Source organism: Oncorhynchus gorbuscha, unplaced genomic scaffold (assembly GCF_021184085.1).
Source record: "Oncorhynchus gorbuscha isolate QuinsamMale2020 ecotype Even-year unplaced genomic scaffold, OgorEven_v1.0 Un_scaffold_1115, whole genome shotgun sequence".
NCBI classification, from domain to species: domain Eukaryota; kingdom Metazoa; phylum Chordata; class Actinopteri; order Salmoniformes; family Salmonidae; genus Oncorhynchus; species Oncorhynchus gorbuscha.
The window spans coordinates 20,422-42,662 of record NW_025745990.1 but is presented as its reverse complement, the minus strand read 5'-3'; the positions used below and the strand labels follow the sequence as shown (position 1 = coordinate 42,662).

Sequence of the window (22,241 nt, the reverse complement as noted above, 5' to 3'; positions counted from 1 at the left end):
CAGCACAGTCAGACAACATACACCACAGTCACAGGCTACACCACAGTCACAACATATACCACAGTCACAGACTACACCACAGTCACAGGCTACACCACAGTCACAGGCTACACCACAGTCACAACACATACCACAGTCACAGGCTACACCACAGTCACAGGCTACAGCACAGTCACAGACAACATACACCACAGTCACAGACAACATACACCACAGTCACAACATATACCACAGTCACAGACTACACCACAGTCACAGGCTACACCACAGTCACAGGCTACACCACAGTCACAGGCTACACCACAGTCACAGGCTACACCACAGTCACAGGCTACACCACAGTCACAGGCTACACCACAGTCACAACACATACCACAGTCACAGGCTACACCACAGTCACAGGCTACACCACAGTCACAGGCTACACCACAGTCACAGGCTACACCACAGTCACAACATATACCACAGTCACAGACTATACCACAGTCACAGGCTACACCACAGTCACAGGCTACAGCACAGTCACAGGCTACACCACAGTCACAGGCTACAGCACAGTCACAGGCTACACCACAGTCACAGGCTACAGCAGTCACAGACTACACCACAGTCACAGGCTACACCACAGTCACAGGCTACAGCAGTCACAGGCTACACCACAGTCACAGGCTACACCACAGTCACAGGCTACACCACAGTCACAGGCTACACCACAGTCACAGGCTACACCACAGTCACAGGCTACAGCACAGTCACAGACAACATACACCACAGTCACAGGCTACACCACAGTCACAACATACACCACAGTCACACTACACCACAGTCACACTACACCACAGTCACAGGCTACAGCAGTCACAGACTACACCACAGTCACAGGCTACACCACAGTCACAGGCTACAGCAGTCACAGACTACACCACAGTCACAGGCTACACCACAGTCACAGGCTACACCACAGTCACAACACATACCACAGTCACAGGCTACACCACAGTCACAGGCTACAGCACAGTCACAGACAACATACACCACAGTCACAGGCTACACCACAGTCACAACATACACCACAGTCACACTACACCACAGTCACACTACACCACAGTCACAGGCTACACCACAGTCACAACATATACCACAGTCACAGACTACACCACAGTCACAGGCTACACCACAGTCACAGGCTACACCACAGTCACAACACATACCACAGTCACAGGCTACACCACAGTCACAGGCTACAGCACAGTCACAGACAACATACACCACAGTCACAGGCTACACCACAGTCACAACATATACCACAGTCACAGACTACACCACAGTCACAGGCTACACCACAGTCACAGGCTACACCACAGTCACAACACATACCACAGTCACAGGCTACACCACAGTCACAGGCTACAGCACAGTCACAGACAACATACACCACAGTCACAGACAACATACACCACAGTCACAACATATACCACAGTCACAGACTACACCACAGTCACAGGCTACACCACAGTCACAGGCTACACCACAGTCACAGGCTACACCACAGTCACAGGCTACACCACAGTCACAGGCTACACCACAGTCACAGGCTACACCACAGTCACAACACATACCACAGTCACAGGCTACACCACAGTCACAGGCTACACCACAGTCACAGGCTACACCACAGTCACAACATATACCACAGTCACAGACTATACCACAGTCACAGGCTACACCACAGTCACAGGCTACACCACAGTCACAGGCTACACCACAGTCACAGGCTACACCACAGTCACACTACACCACAGTCACACTACACCACAGTCACAACATATACCACAGTCACAGACTACACCACAGTCACAGGCTACACCACAGTCACAGGCTACACCACAGTCACAGGCTACACCACAGTCACAACACATACCACAGTCACAGGCTACACCACAGTCACAGGCTACACCACAGTCACAGGCTACACCACAGTCACAGGCTACACCACAGTCACACTACACCAGTCACACTACACCACAGTCACAACATATACCACAGTCACAGGCTACACCACAGTCACAGGCTACACCACAGTCACAGGCTACACCACAGTCACAGGCTACACCACAGTCACAGGCTACACCACAGTCACAACACATACCACAGTCACAGGCTACACCACAGTCACAGGCTACACCACAGTCACAGGCTACAGCACAGTCACAGACAACATACACCACAGTCACAGGCTACACCACAGTCACAACATATACCACAGTCACAACATATACCACAGTCACAACATATACCACAGTCACACTACACCACAGTCACAGGCTACACCACAGTCACACTACACCACAGTCACAACATACACCACAGTCACAACATACACCACAGTCACACATTACACCACAGTCACACATTACACCACAGTCACAACATACACCACAGTCACAACATACACCACAGTCACAACATACACCACAGTCACAGGCTACACCACGAAGATAAATCTGCATGGTAAGGCAGAAAGTGTGTGTGTGTGTGTGTGTGTGTGTGTGTGTGTGTGTGTGTGTGTGTGTGTGTGTGTGTGTGTGTGTGTGTGTGTGTGTGTGTGTGTGTGTGTGTGTGTGTGTGTGTGTGTGTGTGTGTGTGTGTAAACAATCCTCTCGACAACAGGTGAAGGATGTGATGGAATCTGAAGGAAGAGACAACAGAACAAACAGTCAAATGAAGAGCAGAGAAAGAGAGAAAATACAAAACCCTCCAACCAGAAAAGGCCTGTGGTGTTGAAATCTTTGACTATGTACAGACTCAGTGAGCATAGCCTTGCTATTGAGAAAGGCCGCCGTAGGCAGACATGGCTCTCAAGAGAAGACAGGCTATGTGCTCACTGCCCACAAAATGAGGTGGAAACTGAGCTGCACTTCCTAACCTCCTGCCTAATGTATGACCATATTAGAGAGACATATTTCCCTCAGATTACACAGATCCACAAAGAATTAGAAAACAAATCCAATTTTGATAAACTCCCATATCTACTGGGTGAAATACCACAGTGTGACATCACAGCAGCAAGATTTGTGACCTGTTGCCACGAGAAAAGGTTAACCAGTGAAGAACATTGTAAATACAACCCATATTTATGTTTATTTATTTTCCCTTGTGTACTTTAACAATTTGCACATAATATGCCATTTGAAATGTCTATATTATTTTGGAACTTTTGTGAGTGTAATGTTTACTGTTCATTTTCATTGTTTATTCCACTTCTGTTTATCATCTACTTCACTTGATTTGGCAATGTTAACACGTTTCCCCTGCCAATAAAGCCCCTTGAATATAATTGAGAGAGAGAGAGAGAGAGAAGTAGAGATAGACGAGGGAGAGAGAGAGAAGAGAGAGAGAACTGTAGTCTAGTAGAGAGAGACATTGCTTTGGCAATGTTAACATATGTTTCCCATGCCAATAAAGCCCCTTGAATTGAATTGAGAGAGAGGTTGAAAAAGAGAAGTAGAGAGAGAGAGAGAGAACTGTAGTCTAGTAGAGAGAACTGTAGTCTAGTAGAGAGAACTGTAGTCTAGTAGAGAGAACTGTAGTCTAGTAGAGAGAACTGTAGTCTAGTAGAGAGAACTGTAGTCTAGTAGAGAGAACTGTAGTCTAGTAGAGAGAACTGTAGTCTAGTAGAGAACTGTAGTCTAGTAGAGAGAACTGTAGTCTAGTAGAGAGAACTGTAGTCTAGTCGAGAGAACTGTAGTCTAGTCGAGAGAACTGTAGTCTAGTCGAGAGAACTGTAGTCTAGTCGAGAGAACTGTAGTCTAGTCGAGAGAACTGTAGTCTAGTAGAGAGAACTGTAGTCTAGTAGAGAGAACTGTAGTCTAGTCGAGAGAACTGTAGTCTAGTCGAGAGAACTGTAGTCTAGTCGAGAGAACTGTAGTCTAGTCGAGAGAACTGTAGTCTAGTAGAGAGAACTGTAGTCTAGTAGAGAGAACTGTAGTCTAGTAGAGAGAACTGTAGTCTAGTCGAGAGAACTGTAGTCTAGTCGAGAGAACTGTAGTCTATTAGAGAGAACTGTAGTCTAGTAGAGAGAACTGTAGTCTAATCGAGAGAACTGTAGTCTAATCGAGAGAACTGTAGTCTAGTAGAGAGAACTGTAGTCTAGTAGAGAGAACTGTAGTCTAGTAGAGAGAACTGTAGTCTAGTAGCCTCCCTGCTAATCCTCAGTAATGTTCTTAGAGCTCTGAGAAGCAGGTGGTTTTCACTCTCTCTCTCTCTCTCTCTCTCTCTCACTCTCCACTCTCCACTCTCCACTCTCCACTCTCCACTCTCCCACATCTCTTCATCTCAGACTGGTGGGGTGATGACGTATGAGGTGGCAGGTAGCCTATCGGTTAAGAGTGTTGGGCCAGTAACAGAAAGGTTTCTGGTTCAAATCCCGAGTCAACTAGGGGGAAAATCTGCCCTTGAGCAAGGCACTTAACCCTAATCGTGCCTGTAAGTCTCTCTGGATAAGAACATCTGGTAAATTACAAAAATGTCAAATTGAAATATGACAAGGGAAAGAATTTCAGCACATTACATCTAACTTCTGCAACACAGAAGTAGAATCTTGTGTAATTTGGTCAGCAGTGTGAATGTCTGTGTTCATGGTGTTAGAAACTGATGTATCCTCAAACACCCCCACCCCTCCCCCCATCCCCGATCTGCATGGGCACAACCCCCCCCCCCCCCTGTCAATTGTTAAATCCACTTCAATCAGTGTAGATGAAGGGGAGGAGACCTGGTTAAAGGAGGATTTTAAGCCTTGAGACGATAGAGACATGGATTGTGTCTGTGTTGCCATTCAGAGGGTGAATGAGAAGACAACATATTAGTGACTTTGAACGGGGTGTGGTAGTAGGTGCCAGGTGCACCGGTTTGTGACAAGAACTGCAACGCTGCTGGGTTTTTCACCCTCAACAGTTTCCTGTGTGTATCAAGAATGTTCCACCACCCAAAGGACATCCAGCCAACTGGACACAACTGTGGGAAGCATTGGAGTCAACATGGGCCAGCATCCCTGTGGAACGCTTTCAACACCTCGTAGAGTCAACATGGGCCAGCATCCCTGTGGAACGCTTTCAACACCTTGTAGAGTCAACATGGGCCAGCATCCCTGTGGAACGCTTTCAACACCTTGTAGAGTCAACATGGGCCAGCATTCCCTGTGGAACGCTTTCAACACCTTGTAGAGTCAACATGGGCCAGCATCCTTGTGGAACGCTTTCAACACCTTGTAGAGTCAACATGGGCCAGCATCCTTGTGGAACGCTTTCAACACCTTGTAGAGTCAACATGGGCCAGCATCCCTGTGAACCCTTTCAACACCTTGTAGAGTCCATGCCCTGACGAATTGAAGCTGTTCTGAGAGCAAAGGAAGGGGGGCAACTCAATATCAGGAGGTGTCCTTTATGTTTTGTACACTCAGTGTATAATGTACAGGGTGCATTTGGGACCCACTCTGTTTTCCAAGGGAAATGTCTCAGAGAGCACAGTACTCACCTGTTACCTCCTCTGCATTGGGGTCAATGAGGCGGTCCAGACCATAGTCCATGGCACTGTGTGTCCGACGCTGTGGACACAACAAGCACCTGTTTAGTCAGTATGATGTGCTGTAACTCAACATATTATCTGGAGCACAGACCCTGGGTAAGGAACTGGAGCACAGACCCCTGGGTAAGGAACTGGAGCACAGACCCCTGGGTAAGGAACTGGAGCACAGACCCCTGGGTAAGGAACTGGAGCTCAGACCCCTGGGTAAGGAACTGGAGCACAGACCCCTGGGTAAGGAACTGGAGCACAGACCCTGGGTAAGGAACTGGAGCACAGACCCCTGGGTAAGGAACTGGAGCTCAGACCCCTGGGTAAGGAACTGGAGCTCAGACCCCTGGGTAAGGAACTGGATGAGCATAACAATGTTTTCCAAACAGATCTGGCACCAACATCCTCAATCATTGTTCATTTTGAATGAGAACATTGTATTACTTGTATTTAATTGTTTTTTATTTAACCCTTAAGTTGACTGAGAACACATTCTCATTTACAGCAACGTCCTGGGGAATAGTTACAGGGGAGAGGAGGGGGGAAGAATGAACCAATAGGAAGCTACTTGAACATGCTCCTCTAATTAGTCCATTTGGGAAGTTTTTCCTAGTAAACCTTTTGTTGGATTTTCCTCAGTGTTGTCAAGCAGCTCTCCTAGTTTCCTGCTGCAGCGTGGAGGCCTACCTGAACTGAGTAACAGGTTTGATTTTCCTCAGTGTTGTCAAGCAGCCCTCCTAGTTTCCTGCTGCAGCGTGGAGGCCTACCTGAACTGAGTAACAGGTTTGATTTTCCTCAGTGATGTCAAGCAGCCCTCCTAGTTTCCTGCTGCAGCGTGGAGGCCTACCTGAACTGAGTAACAGGTTTGATTTTCCTCAGTGTTGTCAAGCAGCCCTCCTAGTTTCCTGCTGCAGCGTGGAGGCCTACCTGAACTGAGTAACAGGTTTGATTTTCCTCAGTGTTGTCAAGCAGCCCTCTTAGTTTCCTACTGCAGTGTGGAGGCCTACCTGAACTGAGTAACAGGTTTGATTTTTCCCCATGTCCTAAAAACACCTCGTATCACTTTCCCTGTGTTCTATTACATCACACATAGTCCTTGGCGATGTCTCCCCCCCTCCCAAAAAAAGATGTTTCGACCCACGACCCCTGTTAGTTCTCATGTAGTGGTTGACTGACAGCCGTGTGTAATACAGACTGGATCGATCCCAGTAGACCTCTAGTTCTGGATGAGGCTGTAGCTCTGCTGCTGTTGCTGTTCTGTCTGGACCACGGCCTCATGGAGACAGAGAGACACAATAACACTCAACATCTCTATGCAGGAAACTGGTAGTCCACCCAGCAGCCTTTAGTTCAAGTTGAAAGACTGAAAAGAATGAGACTGTTATGTTGAAAGAAAGAACAGGAACCGTTGATGGGGGGAAAAATGACTTTGTTATTGAAACGGAACGTAGTATTGTGTCATTGACAGACGAGAGAAACTTGTTATTATTGGTCATGTAATAACATTACAGATCTCATAGAGGTCTCAGAGGTGTCATAGAGGTGTCATAGAGGTCTCATAGGGATCTCCTAGAGGTCTCATAGGGATCTCCTAGGGATCTCCTAGGGTCTCCTAGAGGTCTCCTAGAGGTCTCCTAGAGGTCTCCTAGAGGTCTCCTAGAGGTCTCCTAGAGATCTCATAGAGGTCTCATAGAGGTCTCATAGAGGTCTCATTCAGGTCTCATTCAGGTATCTCATAGAGGTCTCATAGAGGTCTCATAGAGGTCTCATAGAGGTCTCATTCAGGTCTCATAGGGGTCAATAGAGGTCTCATTCAGGTCTCATTCAGGTCTCCTAGAGGTCAATAGGGGTCAAATTCAGGTCTCAGAGGTCTAATAGAGGTCAATAGAGGTCTCATTCAGGTCCCATAGAGGTCCCATAGAGGTCCCATAGAGGTCTCCTAGAGGTCTCCTAGAGGTCTCCTAGAGGTCTCCTAGAGGTCTCCTAGAGGTCTCATAGAGGTCTCATTCAGGTCTCATAGAGGTCTCAGAGGTCTCATAGAGGTCTCATTCAGGTCAATAGAGGTCAATAGAGGTCAATAGAGGTCAATAGAGGTCTCATAGAGGTCTCATAGAGGTCTCAGTCAGGTCTCATAGAGGTCTCATTCAGGTCTCATTCAGGTCTCATAGAGGTCTCATTCAGGTCTCATTCAGGTCTCATTCAGGTCCATAGAGGTCTTATAGGTCTCATAGGGGTCTCATAGGGGTCTCATAGAGGTGTCAAAGGTCTCACAGAGATCTCACAGAGGTCTCACAGAGGTCTCACAGAGGTCTCACAGAGGTCTCACAGAGGTCTCACAGAGGTCTCACAGGGGTCTCACAGAGGTCTCATAGAAGTCTCATAGAGGTCTCATAGAGGTCTCATAGAGGTCTCATAGAGGTCTCATAGAGGTCTCATAGAGGTCTCATAGAAGTCTCATAGAGGTCTCATAGGTCTAATTCCGGTCTAATTCCGGTCTCATTCAGGTCTCATTCAGGTCTCATTCAGGTCTCATTCAGGTCTCATAGTGGTCTCATTCAGGTCTCATAGGGGTCTCATAGGGGTGAAGTCTCATAGAAGTCTCATAGAAGTCTCATTCAGGTCTCATAGAGGTCTCATAGAGGTCTCATAGAGGTCTCATAGGGGTCTCATAGAGGTCTCATTCAGGTCTCATAGAGGTCTCATAGAGGTCTCATAGAGGTCTCATAGAGGTCTCATAGAGGTCTCATAGAAGTCTCATACAGGTCTCAGAGGTCTCATAGGTCTAATTCTGGTCTCATTCAGGTCTCAGAGGTCTCATTCAGGTCTCATTCAGGTCTCATTCAGGTCTCATTCAGGTATCATAGTGGTCTCATTCAGGTCTCATAGGGGTCTCATAGAGGTCTCTTTCAAGTCTCATTCAGGTCTCATTCAGGTCTCATTCAGGTCTCATAGAGGTCTCATTCAGATCGTATTGAGGTCTACAGACTTAGAGGAGGGAAGATGTGACCTGATATAGTTCCTATGTGATGCGTATTAACACTAGCGGGTGATACAACTATCACTGGAGTATTCTGCGTAGTGTTATGACCGTGAACTTAACTTGTCATTAGTCATGTGGCCGTTTAGCAGAGACGCCCCATTGTAGTCCCTAGTCAAGTGAGTTCCACAGTAAATAACATAAAAGGATACACTTGGCCTCCGAGCTGTTTACTACCACATCAGACTTTACGGAGGGGTCAGAGTCAATTCCATCACGAAACAGAGTCACGGTGAATGGAGAGAGAGCGGGACTAGTCGCTATGGAGCTCATGGGCTGACAGCAACAATATCCTGTCACACAAACACTTTGGTGGGTCTGTACTCACTGGTGGCCTGTGTACTATCCAGTAGGCTCTCTCCTGACAGTCCAACACCACTCTGTCTGGCTTCTTCCTCTCTTTATTAGCCCTGACAGACAGACAGACAGACAGACAGACAGACAGACAGACAGACAGACAGACAGACAGACAGACAGACAGACAGACAGACAGACAGACAGACAGACAGACAGACAGGCAGACAGAGGCAGAGAGGCAGACAGGAGACAGAAACAGACAGACATGGGAGAGACAGGCAGACGGGAGACAGAAACAGACAGACATGGGAGAGACAGGCAGACGGGAGACAGAAACAGACAGACATGGGAGAGACAGGCAGACGGGAGACAGAAACAGACAGACATGGGAGAGACAGGCAGACGGGGAGACAGAAACAGACAGACATGGGAGAGACAGGCAGACGGGAGACAGAAACAGACAGACATGGGAGAGACAGGCAGACGGGAGACAGAAACAGACAGACATGGGAGAGACAGGCAGACGGGAGACAGAAACAGACAGACATGGGAGAGACAGGCAGACGGGAGACAGAAACAGACAGACATGGGAGAGACAGGCAGACGGGAGACAGAAACAGACAGACATGGGAGAGACAGGCAGACGGGAGACAGAAACAGACAGACATGGGAGAGACAGGCAGACGGGAGACAGAAACAGACAGACAGGAGACAGAAACAGGGGAGACAGACAGACAGGAGACAGAAACAGACAGACAGGAGACAGAAACAGGGGAGACAGACAGACAGGAGAGACAGGAGAAAGAAACAGTCAGAACACAGACAGGAGACAGAAACAGTCAGAACACAGACAGGAGACAGAAACAGTCAGAACACAGAGAGGAGAGACAGGAGACAGAAACAGACAGACAGACAGGAGACAGAAACAGTCAGAACACAGACAGGAGAGACAGGAGACAGAAACAGACAGACAGACAGGAGACAGAAACAGTCAGAACACAGACAGGAGAGACAGGAGACAGAAACAGACAGACAGACAGGAGACAGAAACAGTCAGAACACAGACAGGAGAAACAGACAGAGGAAAGGAGGTAGATACCGGAGACAAAGAGAGACAGGTCACTATTGTATTACACCTGGTCTTGGGGACCCACAATGTGTGCAGGCTTTTATTCATCCAAGCACTAACACATCTGATTAAAATAATCACACAGCTCTTGATTAGGTCAATCAGACATGTTAATGCTGGTCTGGATCAAAAGCCTGCACAGTGTGTGGTCCCTACCGACACATAAACAGCGGTCAAATCCAGTCTTCAGACAACAGGGATACATACTTGTACTGCTCTGTAGCCTGCATCACGATGAAATCCCACTTGGGGTTCATCCATTTGTGGAGATTGTCGTAGTGTTGCTGTTGAAAACAACAGATGTTTGGCTAAAATAACTAAAAGTCAAATAGTTAGACGACAAAATCCCCCGACGCTGAAAGAACAGATACATGTGTAAAGAAATATATATCTCCTCAATCCTGCTTAAGAACCCCCAGAAAACAGAATATAACCAACACCAGCCCTTAAACCACCACTATAGCCCTGTGGGTGAGACAGCTACTGTACCTGACATTAACATGTCATTTAGCAGACGCTCTTATCCAGAGATAGCTAGCTGAGACAACAGCACTTCACTGTCATAGTACATGGGATTTATTTAAGATGTGCACCCCACCCGTAGTACCTGCTCATAGGGCTCCAGCATCCCCCCCACCCATAGTACCTGCTCATAGGGCTCCAGCATCCCCATCCCCCCCCAAACCCCACCCCACCCGTAGTACCTGCTCATAGGGCTCCAGCCCCCCCCACCCCACCCGTAGTACCTGCTCATAGGGCTCCAGCACCCCCCCCCACCCCACCCCACCCGTAGTACCTGCTCATAGGGCTCCAGCACCCCCCCACCCCACCCCACCCGTAGTACCTGCTCATAGGGCTCCAGCATCCCCCCACCCGTAGTACCTGCTCATAGGGCTCCAGCATCCCCATCCCCCCAAACCCCACCCCACCCGTAGTACCTGCTCATAGGGCTCCAGCACCCCCCCCACCCCACCCCACCCGTAGTACCTGCTCATAGGGCTCCAGCACCCCCCCCCCCCCCACCCCACCCGTAGTACCTGCTCATAGGGCTCCAGCATCCCCCCACCCGTAGTACCTGCTCATAGGGCTCCAGCACCCCCCCCTCCCCACCGGTAGTACCTGCTCATAGGGCTCCAGCATCCCCCCACCCCACCCATAGTACCTGCTCATAGGGCTCCAGCACCCCCCACCCCACCCGTAGTACCTGCTCATAGGGGCATCCCCCCCCACCCGTAGTACCTGCTCATAGGGCTCCCCCCCCACCCATAGTACCTGCTCATAGGGCTCCAGCATCCCCTTCTTCCGGATGTTTCTCCTGGCCAGGTAGACGGCTTTAGGGAGAGAGAGGGGAAGTATACCACATGTTATGTAACACATCTTTACCTCACATCCTGGTGCAGAAAACTGGGCCAATACATCATCAGCTTGTCTACGTGACTCGGAATGTTATTATGTCACTATCTGAACATGTGACTCGGAATGTTATTATGTCACTATCTGAACATGTGACTCGGAATGTTATTATGTCACTATCTGAACATGTGACTCGGAATGTTATTATGTCACTATCTGAACATGTGACTCGGAATGTTATTATGTCACTATCTGAACATGTGACTCGGAATGTTATTATGTCACTATCTGAACATGTGACTCGGAATGTTATTATGTCACTATCTGAACATGTGACTCGGAATGTTATTATGTCACTATCTGAACATGTGACTCGGAATGTTATTATGTCACTATCTGAACATGTGACTCGGAATGTTATTATGTCACTATCTGAACATGTGACTCGGAATGTTATTATGTCACTATCTGAACATGTGACTCTGAATGTTATTATGTCACTATCTGAACATGTGACTCGGAATGTTATTATGTCACTATCTGAACATGTGACTCGGAATGTTATTATGTCACTATCTGAACATGTGACTCGGAATGTTATTATGTCACTATCTGAACATGTGACTCGGAATGTTATTATGTCACTATCTGAACATGTGACTCGGAATGTTATTGTGTCACTATCTGAACATGTGACTCAGAATGTTATTATGTCACTATCTGAGTGAACATGTGACTCGGAATGTTATTGTGTCACTATCTGAACATGTGACTCAGAATGTTATTATGTCACTATCTGAGTGAACATGTGACTCGGAATGTTATTGTGTCACTATCTGAACATGTGACTCGGAATGTTATTATGTCACTATCTGAACATGTGACTCGGAATGTTATTATGTCACTATCTGAACATGTGACTCAGAATGTTTATTGTGTCACTATCTGAACATGTGACTCGGAATGTTTATTGTGTCACTATCTGAACATGTGACTCAGAATGTTTATTGTGTCACTATCTGAACATGTGACTCAGAATGTTTATTGTGTCACTATCTGAACATGTGACTCGGAATGTTATTATGTCACTATCTGAACATGTGACTCAGAATGTTTATTGTGTCACTATCTGAACATGTGACTCGGAATGTTTATTGTGTCACTATCTGAACATGTGACTCAGAATGTTTATTGTGTCACTATCTGAACATGTGACTCAGAATGTTTATTGTGTCACTATCTGAACATGTGACTCGGAATGTTTATTGTGTCACTATCTGAACATGTGACTCGGAATGTTTATTGTGTCACTATCTGAACATGTGACTCAGAATGTTTGTGTCACTATCTGAACATGTGACTCAGAATGTTTTGTGTCACTATCTGAACATGTGACTCAGAATGTTTATTGTGTCACTATCTGAACATGTGACTCAGAATGTTTATTGTGTCACTATCTGAACATGTGACTCAGAATGTTTATTGTGTCACTATCTGAACATGTGACTCAGAATGTTTGTGTCACTATCTGAACATGTGACTCAGAATGTTTGTGTCACTATCTGAACATGTGACTCAGAATGTTTATTGTGTCACTATCTGAACATGTGACTCGGAATGTTTATTGTGTCACTATCTGAACATGTGACTCAGAATGTTTATTGTGTCACTATCTGAACATGTGACTCAGAATGTTTATTGTGTCACTATCTGAACACAAAAATTATTACTTTTACATTACCGTGTAGTTTACCAATAAAATGGTCGGTCTGACTGAAGTTGACATACTCAGTATTCATATCCCGAAAGAAAGAAGTTATCTCACTACAATAATACATTTTAATAGAAAGTTAGCAAAAAATAGATAAGATGTTGCTACCATGGAAAGGAAAATACCTGTCTATTTGTGGAAAAAAATCACCCTGATCAACTCTTTAGTCATATCCCAGTTTTCCCTGATCAACTCTTTAGTCAGATCCCAGTTTTCCCTGATCAACTCTTTAGTCAGATCCCAGTTTGCCCTGATTAACTCCTTTAGTCATATCCCAGTTTACCCTGATTAACTCCTTTAGTCATATCCCAGTTTACCCTGATTAACTCCTTTAGTCATATCCCAGTTTACCCTGATTAACTCTAGTCAGATCCCAGTTTACCCTGATTAACTCCTTTAGTCATATCCCAGTTTACCCTGATTAACTCCTTTAGTCAGATCCCAGTTTACCCTGATTAACTCCTTTAGTCATATCCCAGTTTGCCCTGATTAACTCTTTAGTCATATCCCAGTTTACCCTGATTAACTCCTTTAGTCTTTATGAGGAGGAGATGCACTGCAGTACTTAATGCAGCTGGTGACCACACCAGATGATGGCTGTTACTTTTGATTTTGACCCCCCCTTTGTTCAGGGACACATTATTCCATTTCTGTTAGTCACATGTCTATGGAACTTGTTCAGTTTATGTCTCAGTTGTTGAATCTTGTTATGTTCATACAAATATTTACACGTTAAGTTTGCTGAAAATATTTTGGTTAGGCAAGGGTGTGACTAGAGTGGGCATACTATGTTCATTTTCTATGTTTTGCATTTCTTTGTTGTTTGGCCGGGTGTGGTTCTCAATCAGAGGCAGCTGTCTATCGTTGTCTCTGATTGAGAACCATACTTAGGTAGCTTTTTCCAACATGGGTTTTGTGGGTAGTTGTTTTGTGTTTTTGTTCATTCTTTTTGTTATTTTGGTTAATCAGTGTTCAGTTCTTTTAATAAAAAGCTGTTATGTCCTCAGACGGGCCACTACAGAAGATAAACCCACCATAGTCTATGTCCTCAGAGGGGCCACTACAGAAGATAAACCCACCATAGTCTATGTCCTCAGAGGGGCCACTACAGAAGATAGACTATGGTGGGTTTATGTCCTCAGAGGGGCCACTACAGAAGATAAACCCACCATAGTCTATGTCCTCAGATGGGCCACTACAGAAGATAAACCCACCATAGTCTATGTCCTCAGAGGGGCCACTACAGAAGATAAACCCACCATAGTCTATGTCCTCAGCGGGCCACTTCTGCACAGGCCAGAAATAAGGGGTCTGCAGAAAGGTTGGGACAGACGGTGACATGAAGATTAGTCATTTGCTCTGCCTCTGACACAGGTAGTTCCAGGGAGATACAGGGAGATAGACACAGGTAGTTACAGGTAGTTACAGGGAGATAGACACAGGTAGTTACAGGGAGATAGACACAGGTAAAGATAGACACAGGTAGTTACAGGGAGATAGACACAGGTAGTTACAGGGAGATAGACACAGGTAAAGATAGACACATGTAGTTACAGGGAGATAGACACAGGTAGTTACAGGGAGATAGACACAGGTAGTTACAGGGAGATAGACACAGGTAGTTACAGGGAGATAGACACAGGTAGTTACAGGGAGATACAGGGAGATAGACAAAGGTAGTTACAGGGAGATAGACACAGGTAGTTACAGGGAGATAGACACAGGTAGTTACAGGGAGATGGACACAGGTAAAGATAGACACATGTAGTTACAGGGAGATAGACACAGGTAGTTACAGGGAGATGGACACAGGTAAAGATAGACACAGGTAGTTACAGGGAGATGGACACAGGTAAAGATAGACACAGGTAGTTACAGGGAGATAGACACAGGTAAAGATAGACACAGGTAGTTACAGGGAGATAGACACAGGTAAAGATAGACACAGGTAGTTACAGGGAGATAGACACAGGGAGATAGACACAGGTAGTTACAGGGGGAGATAGACAAAGGTAGTTACAGGGAGATAGACACAGGTAAAGATAGACACAGGTAGTTACAGGGAGATAGACACAGGTAAAGATAGACACAGGTAGTTACAGGGAGATAGACACAGGTAGTTACAGGGAGATAGACACAGGTAGTTACAGGGATATACAGGTAGATAGACAAAGGTAGTTACAGGGAGATAGACACAGGTAAAGATAGACACAGGTAGTTACAGGGAGATAGACACAGGTAGTTACAGGGAGATAGACACAGGTAAAGATAGACACAGGTAGTTACAGGGAGATAGACACAGGTAGTTACAGGGAGATAGACACAGGTAGTTACAGAGGATATACAGGTAGATAGACAAAGGTAGTTACAGGGAGATAGACACAGGTAAAGATAGACACATGTAGTTACAGGGAGATAGACACAGGTAGTTACAGGGAGATGGACACAGGTAAAGATAGACACTGGTAGTTACAGGGAGATAGACACAGGTAAAGATAGACACAGGTAGTTACAGGGAGATAGACACAGGTAGTTACAGGGAGATAGACACCGGTAGTTACAGGGAGATAGACACAGGTAAAGATAGACACCGGTAGTTACAGGGAGATAGACACAGGTAAAGATAGACACCGGTAGTTACAGGGAGATAGACACAGGTAGTTACAGGGAGATAGACACAGGTAAAGATACATTTACATTACATTTAAGTCATTTAGCAGACGCTCTTATAGACACAGGTAGTTACAGGGAGATAGACACAGGTAAAGATAGACTCAGGTAGTTACAGGGAGATAGACACAGGTAGTTACAGGGAGATAGACTCAGGTAGTTACAGGGAGATAGACACAGGTAGTTACAGGGAGATAGACACAGGTAAAGATAGACACAGGTAGTTACAGGGAGATAGACACATGTAAAGATAGACACCGGTAGTTACAGGGAGATAGACACAGGTAAAGATAGACACAGGTAGTTACAGGGAGATAGACACAGGTAAAGATACATTTACATTACATTTAAGTCATTTAGCAGACGCTCTTATAGACACAGGTAGTTACAGGGAGATAGACTCAGGTAGTTACAGGGAGATAGACACAGGTAAAGATAGACACAGGTAGTTACAGGGAGATAGACACAGGTAAAGATAGACACAGGTAGTTACAGGGAGATAGACACAGGTAGTTACAGGGAGATAGACACAGGTAGTTACAGGGATATACAGGTAGATAGACAAAGGTAGTTACAGGGAGATAGACACAGGTAAAGATAGACACATGTAGTTACAGGGAGATAGACACAGGTAGTTACAGGGAGATGGACACAGGTAAAGATAGACACAGGTAGTTACAGGGAGATAGACACAGGTAAAGATAGACACAGGTAGTTACAGGGAGATAGACACAGGTAAAGATAGACACAGGTAGTTACAGGGAGATAGACACAGGTAGTTACAGGGAGATAGACACAGGTAGTTACAGGGAGATAGACACAGGTAAAGATAGACACCGGTAGTTACAGGGAGATAGACACAGGTAAAGATAGACACCGGTAGTTACAGGGAGATAGACACAGGTAGTTACAGGGAGATAGACACAGGTAAAGATACATTTACATTACATTTAAGTCATTTAGCAGACGCTCTTATAGACACAGGTAGTTACAAGGAGATAGACACAGGTAAAGATAGACTCAGGTAGTTACAGGGAGATAGACACAGGTAAAGATAGACACAGGTAGTTACAGGGAGATAGACACAGGTAGTTACAGGGAGATAGACACAGGTAGTTACAGGGAGATAGACACAGGTAAAGATAGACACAGGTAGTTACAGGGAGATAGACACATGTAAAGATAGACACAGGTAGTTACAGGGAGATAGACACAGGTAAAGATACATTTACATTACATTTAAGTCATTTAGCAGACGCTCTTATAGACACAGGTAGTTACAGGGAGATAGACACAGGTAAAGATAGACTCAGGTAGTTACAGGGAGATAGACACAGGTAGTTACAGGGAGATAGACTCAGGTAGTTACAGGGAGATAGACACAGGTAGTTACAGGGAGATAGACACAGGTAGTTACAGGGAGATAGACACAGGTAAAGATAGACACAGGTAGTTACAGGGAGATAGACACAGGTAAAGATAGACACAGGTAGTTACAGGGAGATAGACACATGTAAAGATAGACACAGGTAGTTACAGGGAGATAGACACAGGTAAAGATAGACACAGGTAGTTACAGGGAGATAGACACAGGTAAAGATAGACACAGGTAGTTACAGGGAGATAGACACAGGTAGTTATAGGGAGATAGACACAGGTAGTTACAGGGAGATAGACACAGGTAGTTACAGGGAAATAGACACAGGTAAAGATAGACACCGGTAGTTACAGGGAGATAGACACAGGTAAAGATAGACACAGGTAGTTACAGGGAGATAGACACAGGTAGTTATAGGGAGATAGACACAGGTAGTTACAGGGAGATAGACACAGGTAAAGATAGACACAGGTATTTACAGGGAGATAGACACAGGTAAAGATAGACACAGGTATTTACAGGAGATAGACACAGGTAGTTACAGGGAGATAGACACAGGTAGTTACAGGGAGATAGACACAGGTAAAGAGACACAGATAGTTACAGGGAGATAGACACAGGTAGTTACAGGGAGATAGACACAGGTAGTTACAGGGAGATAGACACAGGTAGTTACAGGGAGATAGACACAGGTAGTTACAGGGAGATAGACACAGGTATTTACAGGGAGATACAGGGAGATAGACACAGGTAGTTACAGGCAGGTACCTGGAAGCGGTAGAGGGTGCTGTCGGGGACCAGGACCAACTTCCTGTGGTTCTGGAGGGGGTAGATGTACCCGTAGGCCACCAGCATGGTCCCAAACGCCTGGGCCTCTGGTGGAGGGAGGGGAAGAGAAGAGGGGGTGAGAGGAGGGGGAGGAGAGGAAGGGGGAGGAGAGGAGAGAAGGTGAGTTCATATATTATCAAAGCTCTTGGTTATACTTTAGTTTACAGCCTTTAACTACTAGTGACTTGCTTGCATAATAACATGGTAATGAAGTAATAATTACATTAAAAAATATACCTTAATTGTGTTGGATTAATTGATATAATTACCCAGCAGAATCCATTCATAGAATCCAGTTGCTTACCTTCTGTGGTAACCTTCATTTTGGTGACAATCCATGCTAGAATGTCCTGCCCTGTGTGATGGATGACAAGTGAATATTGATCTTCACAGCATGAAATCTGTGAGCTGGCTCTCACAGGACTGGTCTACACACAGACTACCTGTTGAAGGCACTACCTGGCTCTCACAGGCCTGGTCTACACACAGACTACCTGTTGAAGGTACGACCTGGCTCAGACACAGGCCTGGTCTACACACAGACTACCTGTTGAAGGTACGACCTGGCTCAGACACAGGCCTGGTCTACACACAGACTACCTGTTGAAGGTACTACCTGGCTCTCACAGGCCTGGTCTACACACAGACTACCTGTTGAAGGTACGACCTGGCTCAGACACAGGCCTGGTCTACACACAGACTACCTGTTGAAGGTACTACCTGGCTCTCACAGGCCTGGTCTACACAGACTACCGGTTGAAGGTACGACCTGGCTCTCACAGGCCTGGTCTACACACAGACTACCTGTTGAAGGTACTACCTGGCTCTAACAGGCCTGGTCTACACACAGACTACCTGTTGAAGGTACTACCTGGCTCTCACAGGCCTGGTCTACACACAGACTACCTGTTGAAGGTACTACCTGGAGCCTGGTCTACACACAGACACAGGCCTGGCTCTAACAGGCCTGGTCTACACACAGACTACCTGTTGAAGGTACTACCTGGCTCTCACAGGCCTGGTCTACACACAGACTACCTGTTGAAGGTACTACCTGGCTCTCACAGGCCTGGTCTACACACAGACTACCTGTTGAAGGTAGTACCTGGCTCTCACAGGCCTGGTCTACACACAGACTACCTGTTGAAGATAGTACCTGGCTCAGACACTGTTGAAGATAGACACAGTGCAGAATCCATCCACTTGATAACAATGTGCAGGAGTTTATGCCGTATAGCTTAACTTGTGATTAGATTGATCAGTATATATCCAGTGCCTTGCGAAAGTATTCGGCCCCTTGAACTTTGTGACCTTTTGCCACATTTCAGGCTTCAAACATAACGATATAAAACTGTATTGTTTTGTGAAGAATCAACAACAAGTGGGACACAATCATGAAGTGGAACGACATTTATTGGATATTTCAAACTTTTTTAACAAATCAAAAACTGAAAAATTGGGCGTGCAAAATTATTCAGCCCCCTTAAGTTAATATTTTGTAGCGCCACCTTTTGCTGCGATTACAGCTGTAAGTCGCTTGGGGTATGTCTCTATCAGTTTTGCACATCGAGAGACTGAAATTTTTCCCATTCCTCCTTGCAAAACAGCTCGAGCTCAGTGAGGTTGGATGGAGAGCATTTGTGAACAGCAGTTTTCAGTTCTTTCCACAGATCTTCGATTGGATTCAGGTCTGGACTTTGACTTGGCCATTCTAACACCTGGATATGTTTATTTTTGAACCATTCCATTGTAGATTTTGCTTTATGTTTTGGATCATTGTCTTGTTGGAAGACAAATATCCGTCCCAGTCTCAGGTCTTTTGCAGACTCCATCAGGTTTTCTTCCAGAATGGTCCTGTATTTGGCTCCATCCATCTTCCCATCAATTTTAACCATCTTCCCTGTCCCTGCTGAAGAAAAGCAGGCCCAAACCATAATGCTGCCACCACCATGTTTGACAGTGGGGATGATGTGTTCAGGGTGATGAGCTGTGTTGCTTTTACGCCAAACATTACGTTTTGCAATGTTGCCAAAAAGTTCAATTTTGGTTTCATCTGACCAGAGCACATTCCTCCACATGTTTGGTGTGTCTCCCAGGTGGCTTGTGGCAAACTTTAATCAACACATTTTATGGATATCTTTAAGAAATGGCTTTCTTCTTGCCACTCTTCCATTATGCTGCAGTAGTTTGTGTCGGGGCTAGGGTCAGTTTGTTTATCTGGAGTACTTCTCCTGTCCTATTCAGGTGTCCTGTGTGAATCTAAGTGTGCGTTCTCTAATTCTCTCCTTCTCTCTTTCTTTCTCTCTCTCGGAGGACCTGAGCCCTAGGACCATGCCCCAGGACTACCTGACATGATGACTCCTTGCTGTCCCCAGTCCACCTGGCCATGCTGCTGCTCCAGTTTCAACTGGCCTGGGCCCTAGGACCATGTCCCAGGACTACCTGACATGAGGACTCCTTGCTGTCCCCAGTCCACCTGGCCATGCTCCTGCTCCAGTTTCAACTGTTCTGCCTTACTATTATTCAACCATGCTGGTCATTTATGAACATTTGAACATCTTGGCCACGTTCTGTTATAATCTCCACCCGGCACAGCCAGAAGAGGACTGGCCACCCCACATATGCTCTCTCTAATTCTCTCTTTCTTTCTCTCTCTCGGAGGACCTGAGCCCTAGGACCGTGCCCCAGGACTACCTGACATGATGGCTCCTTGCTGTCCCCAGTCCACCTGACTGTGCTGCTGCTCCAGTTTCAACTGTTCTGCCTTATTATTATTTGACCATGCTGGTCATTTATGAACATTTGAACATCTTGGTCATGTTCTGTTATAATCTCTACCCGGCACAGCCAGAAGAGGACTGGCCTCCCACATAGCCCGGTTCCTCTCTAGGTTTCTTCCTAGGTTTTGGCCTTTCTAGGGAGTTTTTCCTAGCCACCGTGCTTTTACACCTGCATTGTTTGCTGTTTGGGGTTTTAGGCTGGGTTTCTGTACAGCACTTTGAGATATCAGCTGATGTACGAAGGGCTATATAAATAAATTTGATTTGATTTGAAAGGCCAGATTTGTGCAATATATGACTGATTGTTGTCCTATGGACAGAGTCTCCCACCTCAGCTGTAGATCTCTGCAGTTCATCCAGAGTGATCATGGGCCTCTTGGCTGCATCTCTGATCAGTCTTCTCCTTGTATAAGCTGAAAGTTTAGAGGGACGGCCAGGTCTTGGTAGATTTGCAGTGGTCTGATACTCCTTCCATTTCAATATTATCGCTTGCACAGTGCTCCTTGGGATGTTTAAAGCTTGGGAAATATTTTTGTATCCAAATCCGGCTTTAAACTTCTTCACAACAGTATCTCGGACCTGCCTGGTGTGTTCCTTGTTCTTCATGATGCTCTCTGCGCTTTTAACGGACCTCTGAGACTATCACAGTGCAGGTGCATTTATACGGAGACTTGATTACACACAGGTGGATTGTATTTATCATCATTAGTCATTTAGGTCAACATTGGATCATTCAGAGATCCTCACTGAACTTCTGGAGAGAGTTTGCTGCACTGAAAGTAAAGGGGCTGAATAATTTTGCACGCCCAATTTTTCAGTTTTTGATTTGTTAAAAAGTTTGAAATATCCAATAAATGTCGTTCCACTTCATGATTGTGTCCCACTTGTTGTTGATTCTTCACAAAAAATACAGTTTTATATCTTTGTTAGAAGCCTGAAATGTGGCAAAAGGTCGCAAAGTTCAAGGGGGCCGAATACTTTCGCAAGGCACTGTATCTGTCTGTTTGTCATGAAAAACTACAAATCACAATAACAACCAGCACTGAAGCAGGAAGTACCATGACTGTGATGACAATTTCCTGTCTGTCACATGGTCCTTCCTTCCTTCATCTCAGCCCTCCTGTTCGCCCAAACGGCACCCTATTTCCTATATAGTTTGGACCAGGGGCCATAAGGATACGTAGTGCACTATGTAGGGAATAGGGTGCTATTTGGGATGAACAGGAGGGCTGGAGATGAAGGGAAGGAAGGACCATGTTGCTACATTGTTCCCTCTATAGTGCTCTAGTTTAGACCACACCCATAAGTCTACGCAGTGCACTATGTAGGGAATAGGGTGCTATTTGGGATGAACAGGAGGGCTGGAGATGAAGGGAAAGAAGGACCATGTTGCTACATTATTCCCTCTATAGTGCTCTAGTTTAGAC

At 45.8% G+C, this 22,241-nt stretch overlaps 1 protein-coding gene across 2 annotated transcripts in view; it reads right to left on the bottom strand.

Annotated features, from left to right (window-relative positions):
• Nucleotides 1-22,241, bottom strand: part of LOC124021440 (regulator of G-protein signaling 9-like) — a 33,080-nt gene that overhangs the window by 9,140 nt on the left and 1,699 nt on the right. Inside the window, exons 3-9 of one of the 2 annotated variants that reach the window (XM_046336629.1) lie at nucleotides 18,339-18,389; nucleotides 17,975-18,081; nucleotides 14,418-14,469; nucleotides 11,307-11,365; nucleotides 10,242-10,318; nucleotides 8,937-9,018; nucleotides 5,540-5,602 (exon numbers count right to left, since the gene is read on the bottom strand). In XM_046336629.1, coding sequence (XP_046192585.1) covers nucleotides 5,540-5,602; nucleotides 8,937-9,018; nucleotides 10,242-10,318; nucleotides 11,307-11,365; nucleotides 14,418-14,469; nucleotides 17,975-18,081; nucleotides 18,339-18,389 — 491 coding nt within the window. The remainder of the gene's footprint in view (nucleotides 1-5,539; nucleotides 5,603-8,936; nucleotides 9,019-10,241; nucleotides 10,319-11,306; nucleotides 11,366-14,417; nucleotides 14,470-17,974; nucleotides 18,082-18,338; nucleotides 18,390-22,241) is intronic. The other variant, XM_046336630.1, reaches the window with a different exon arrangement.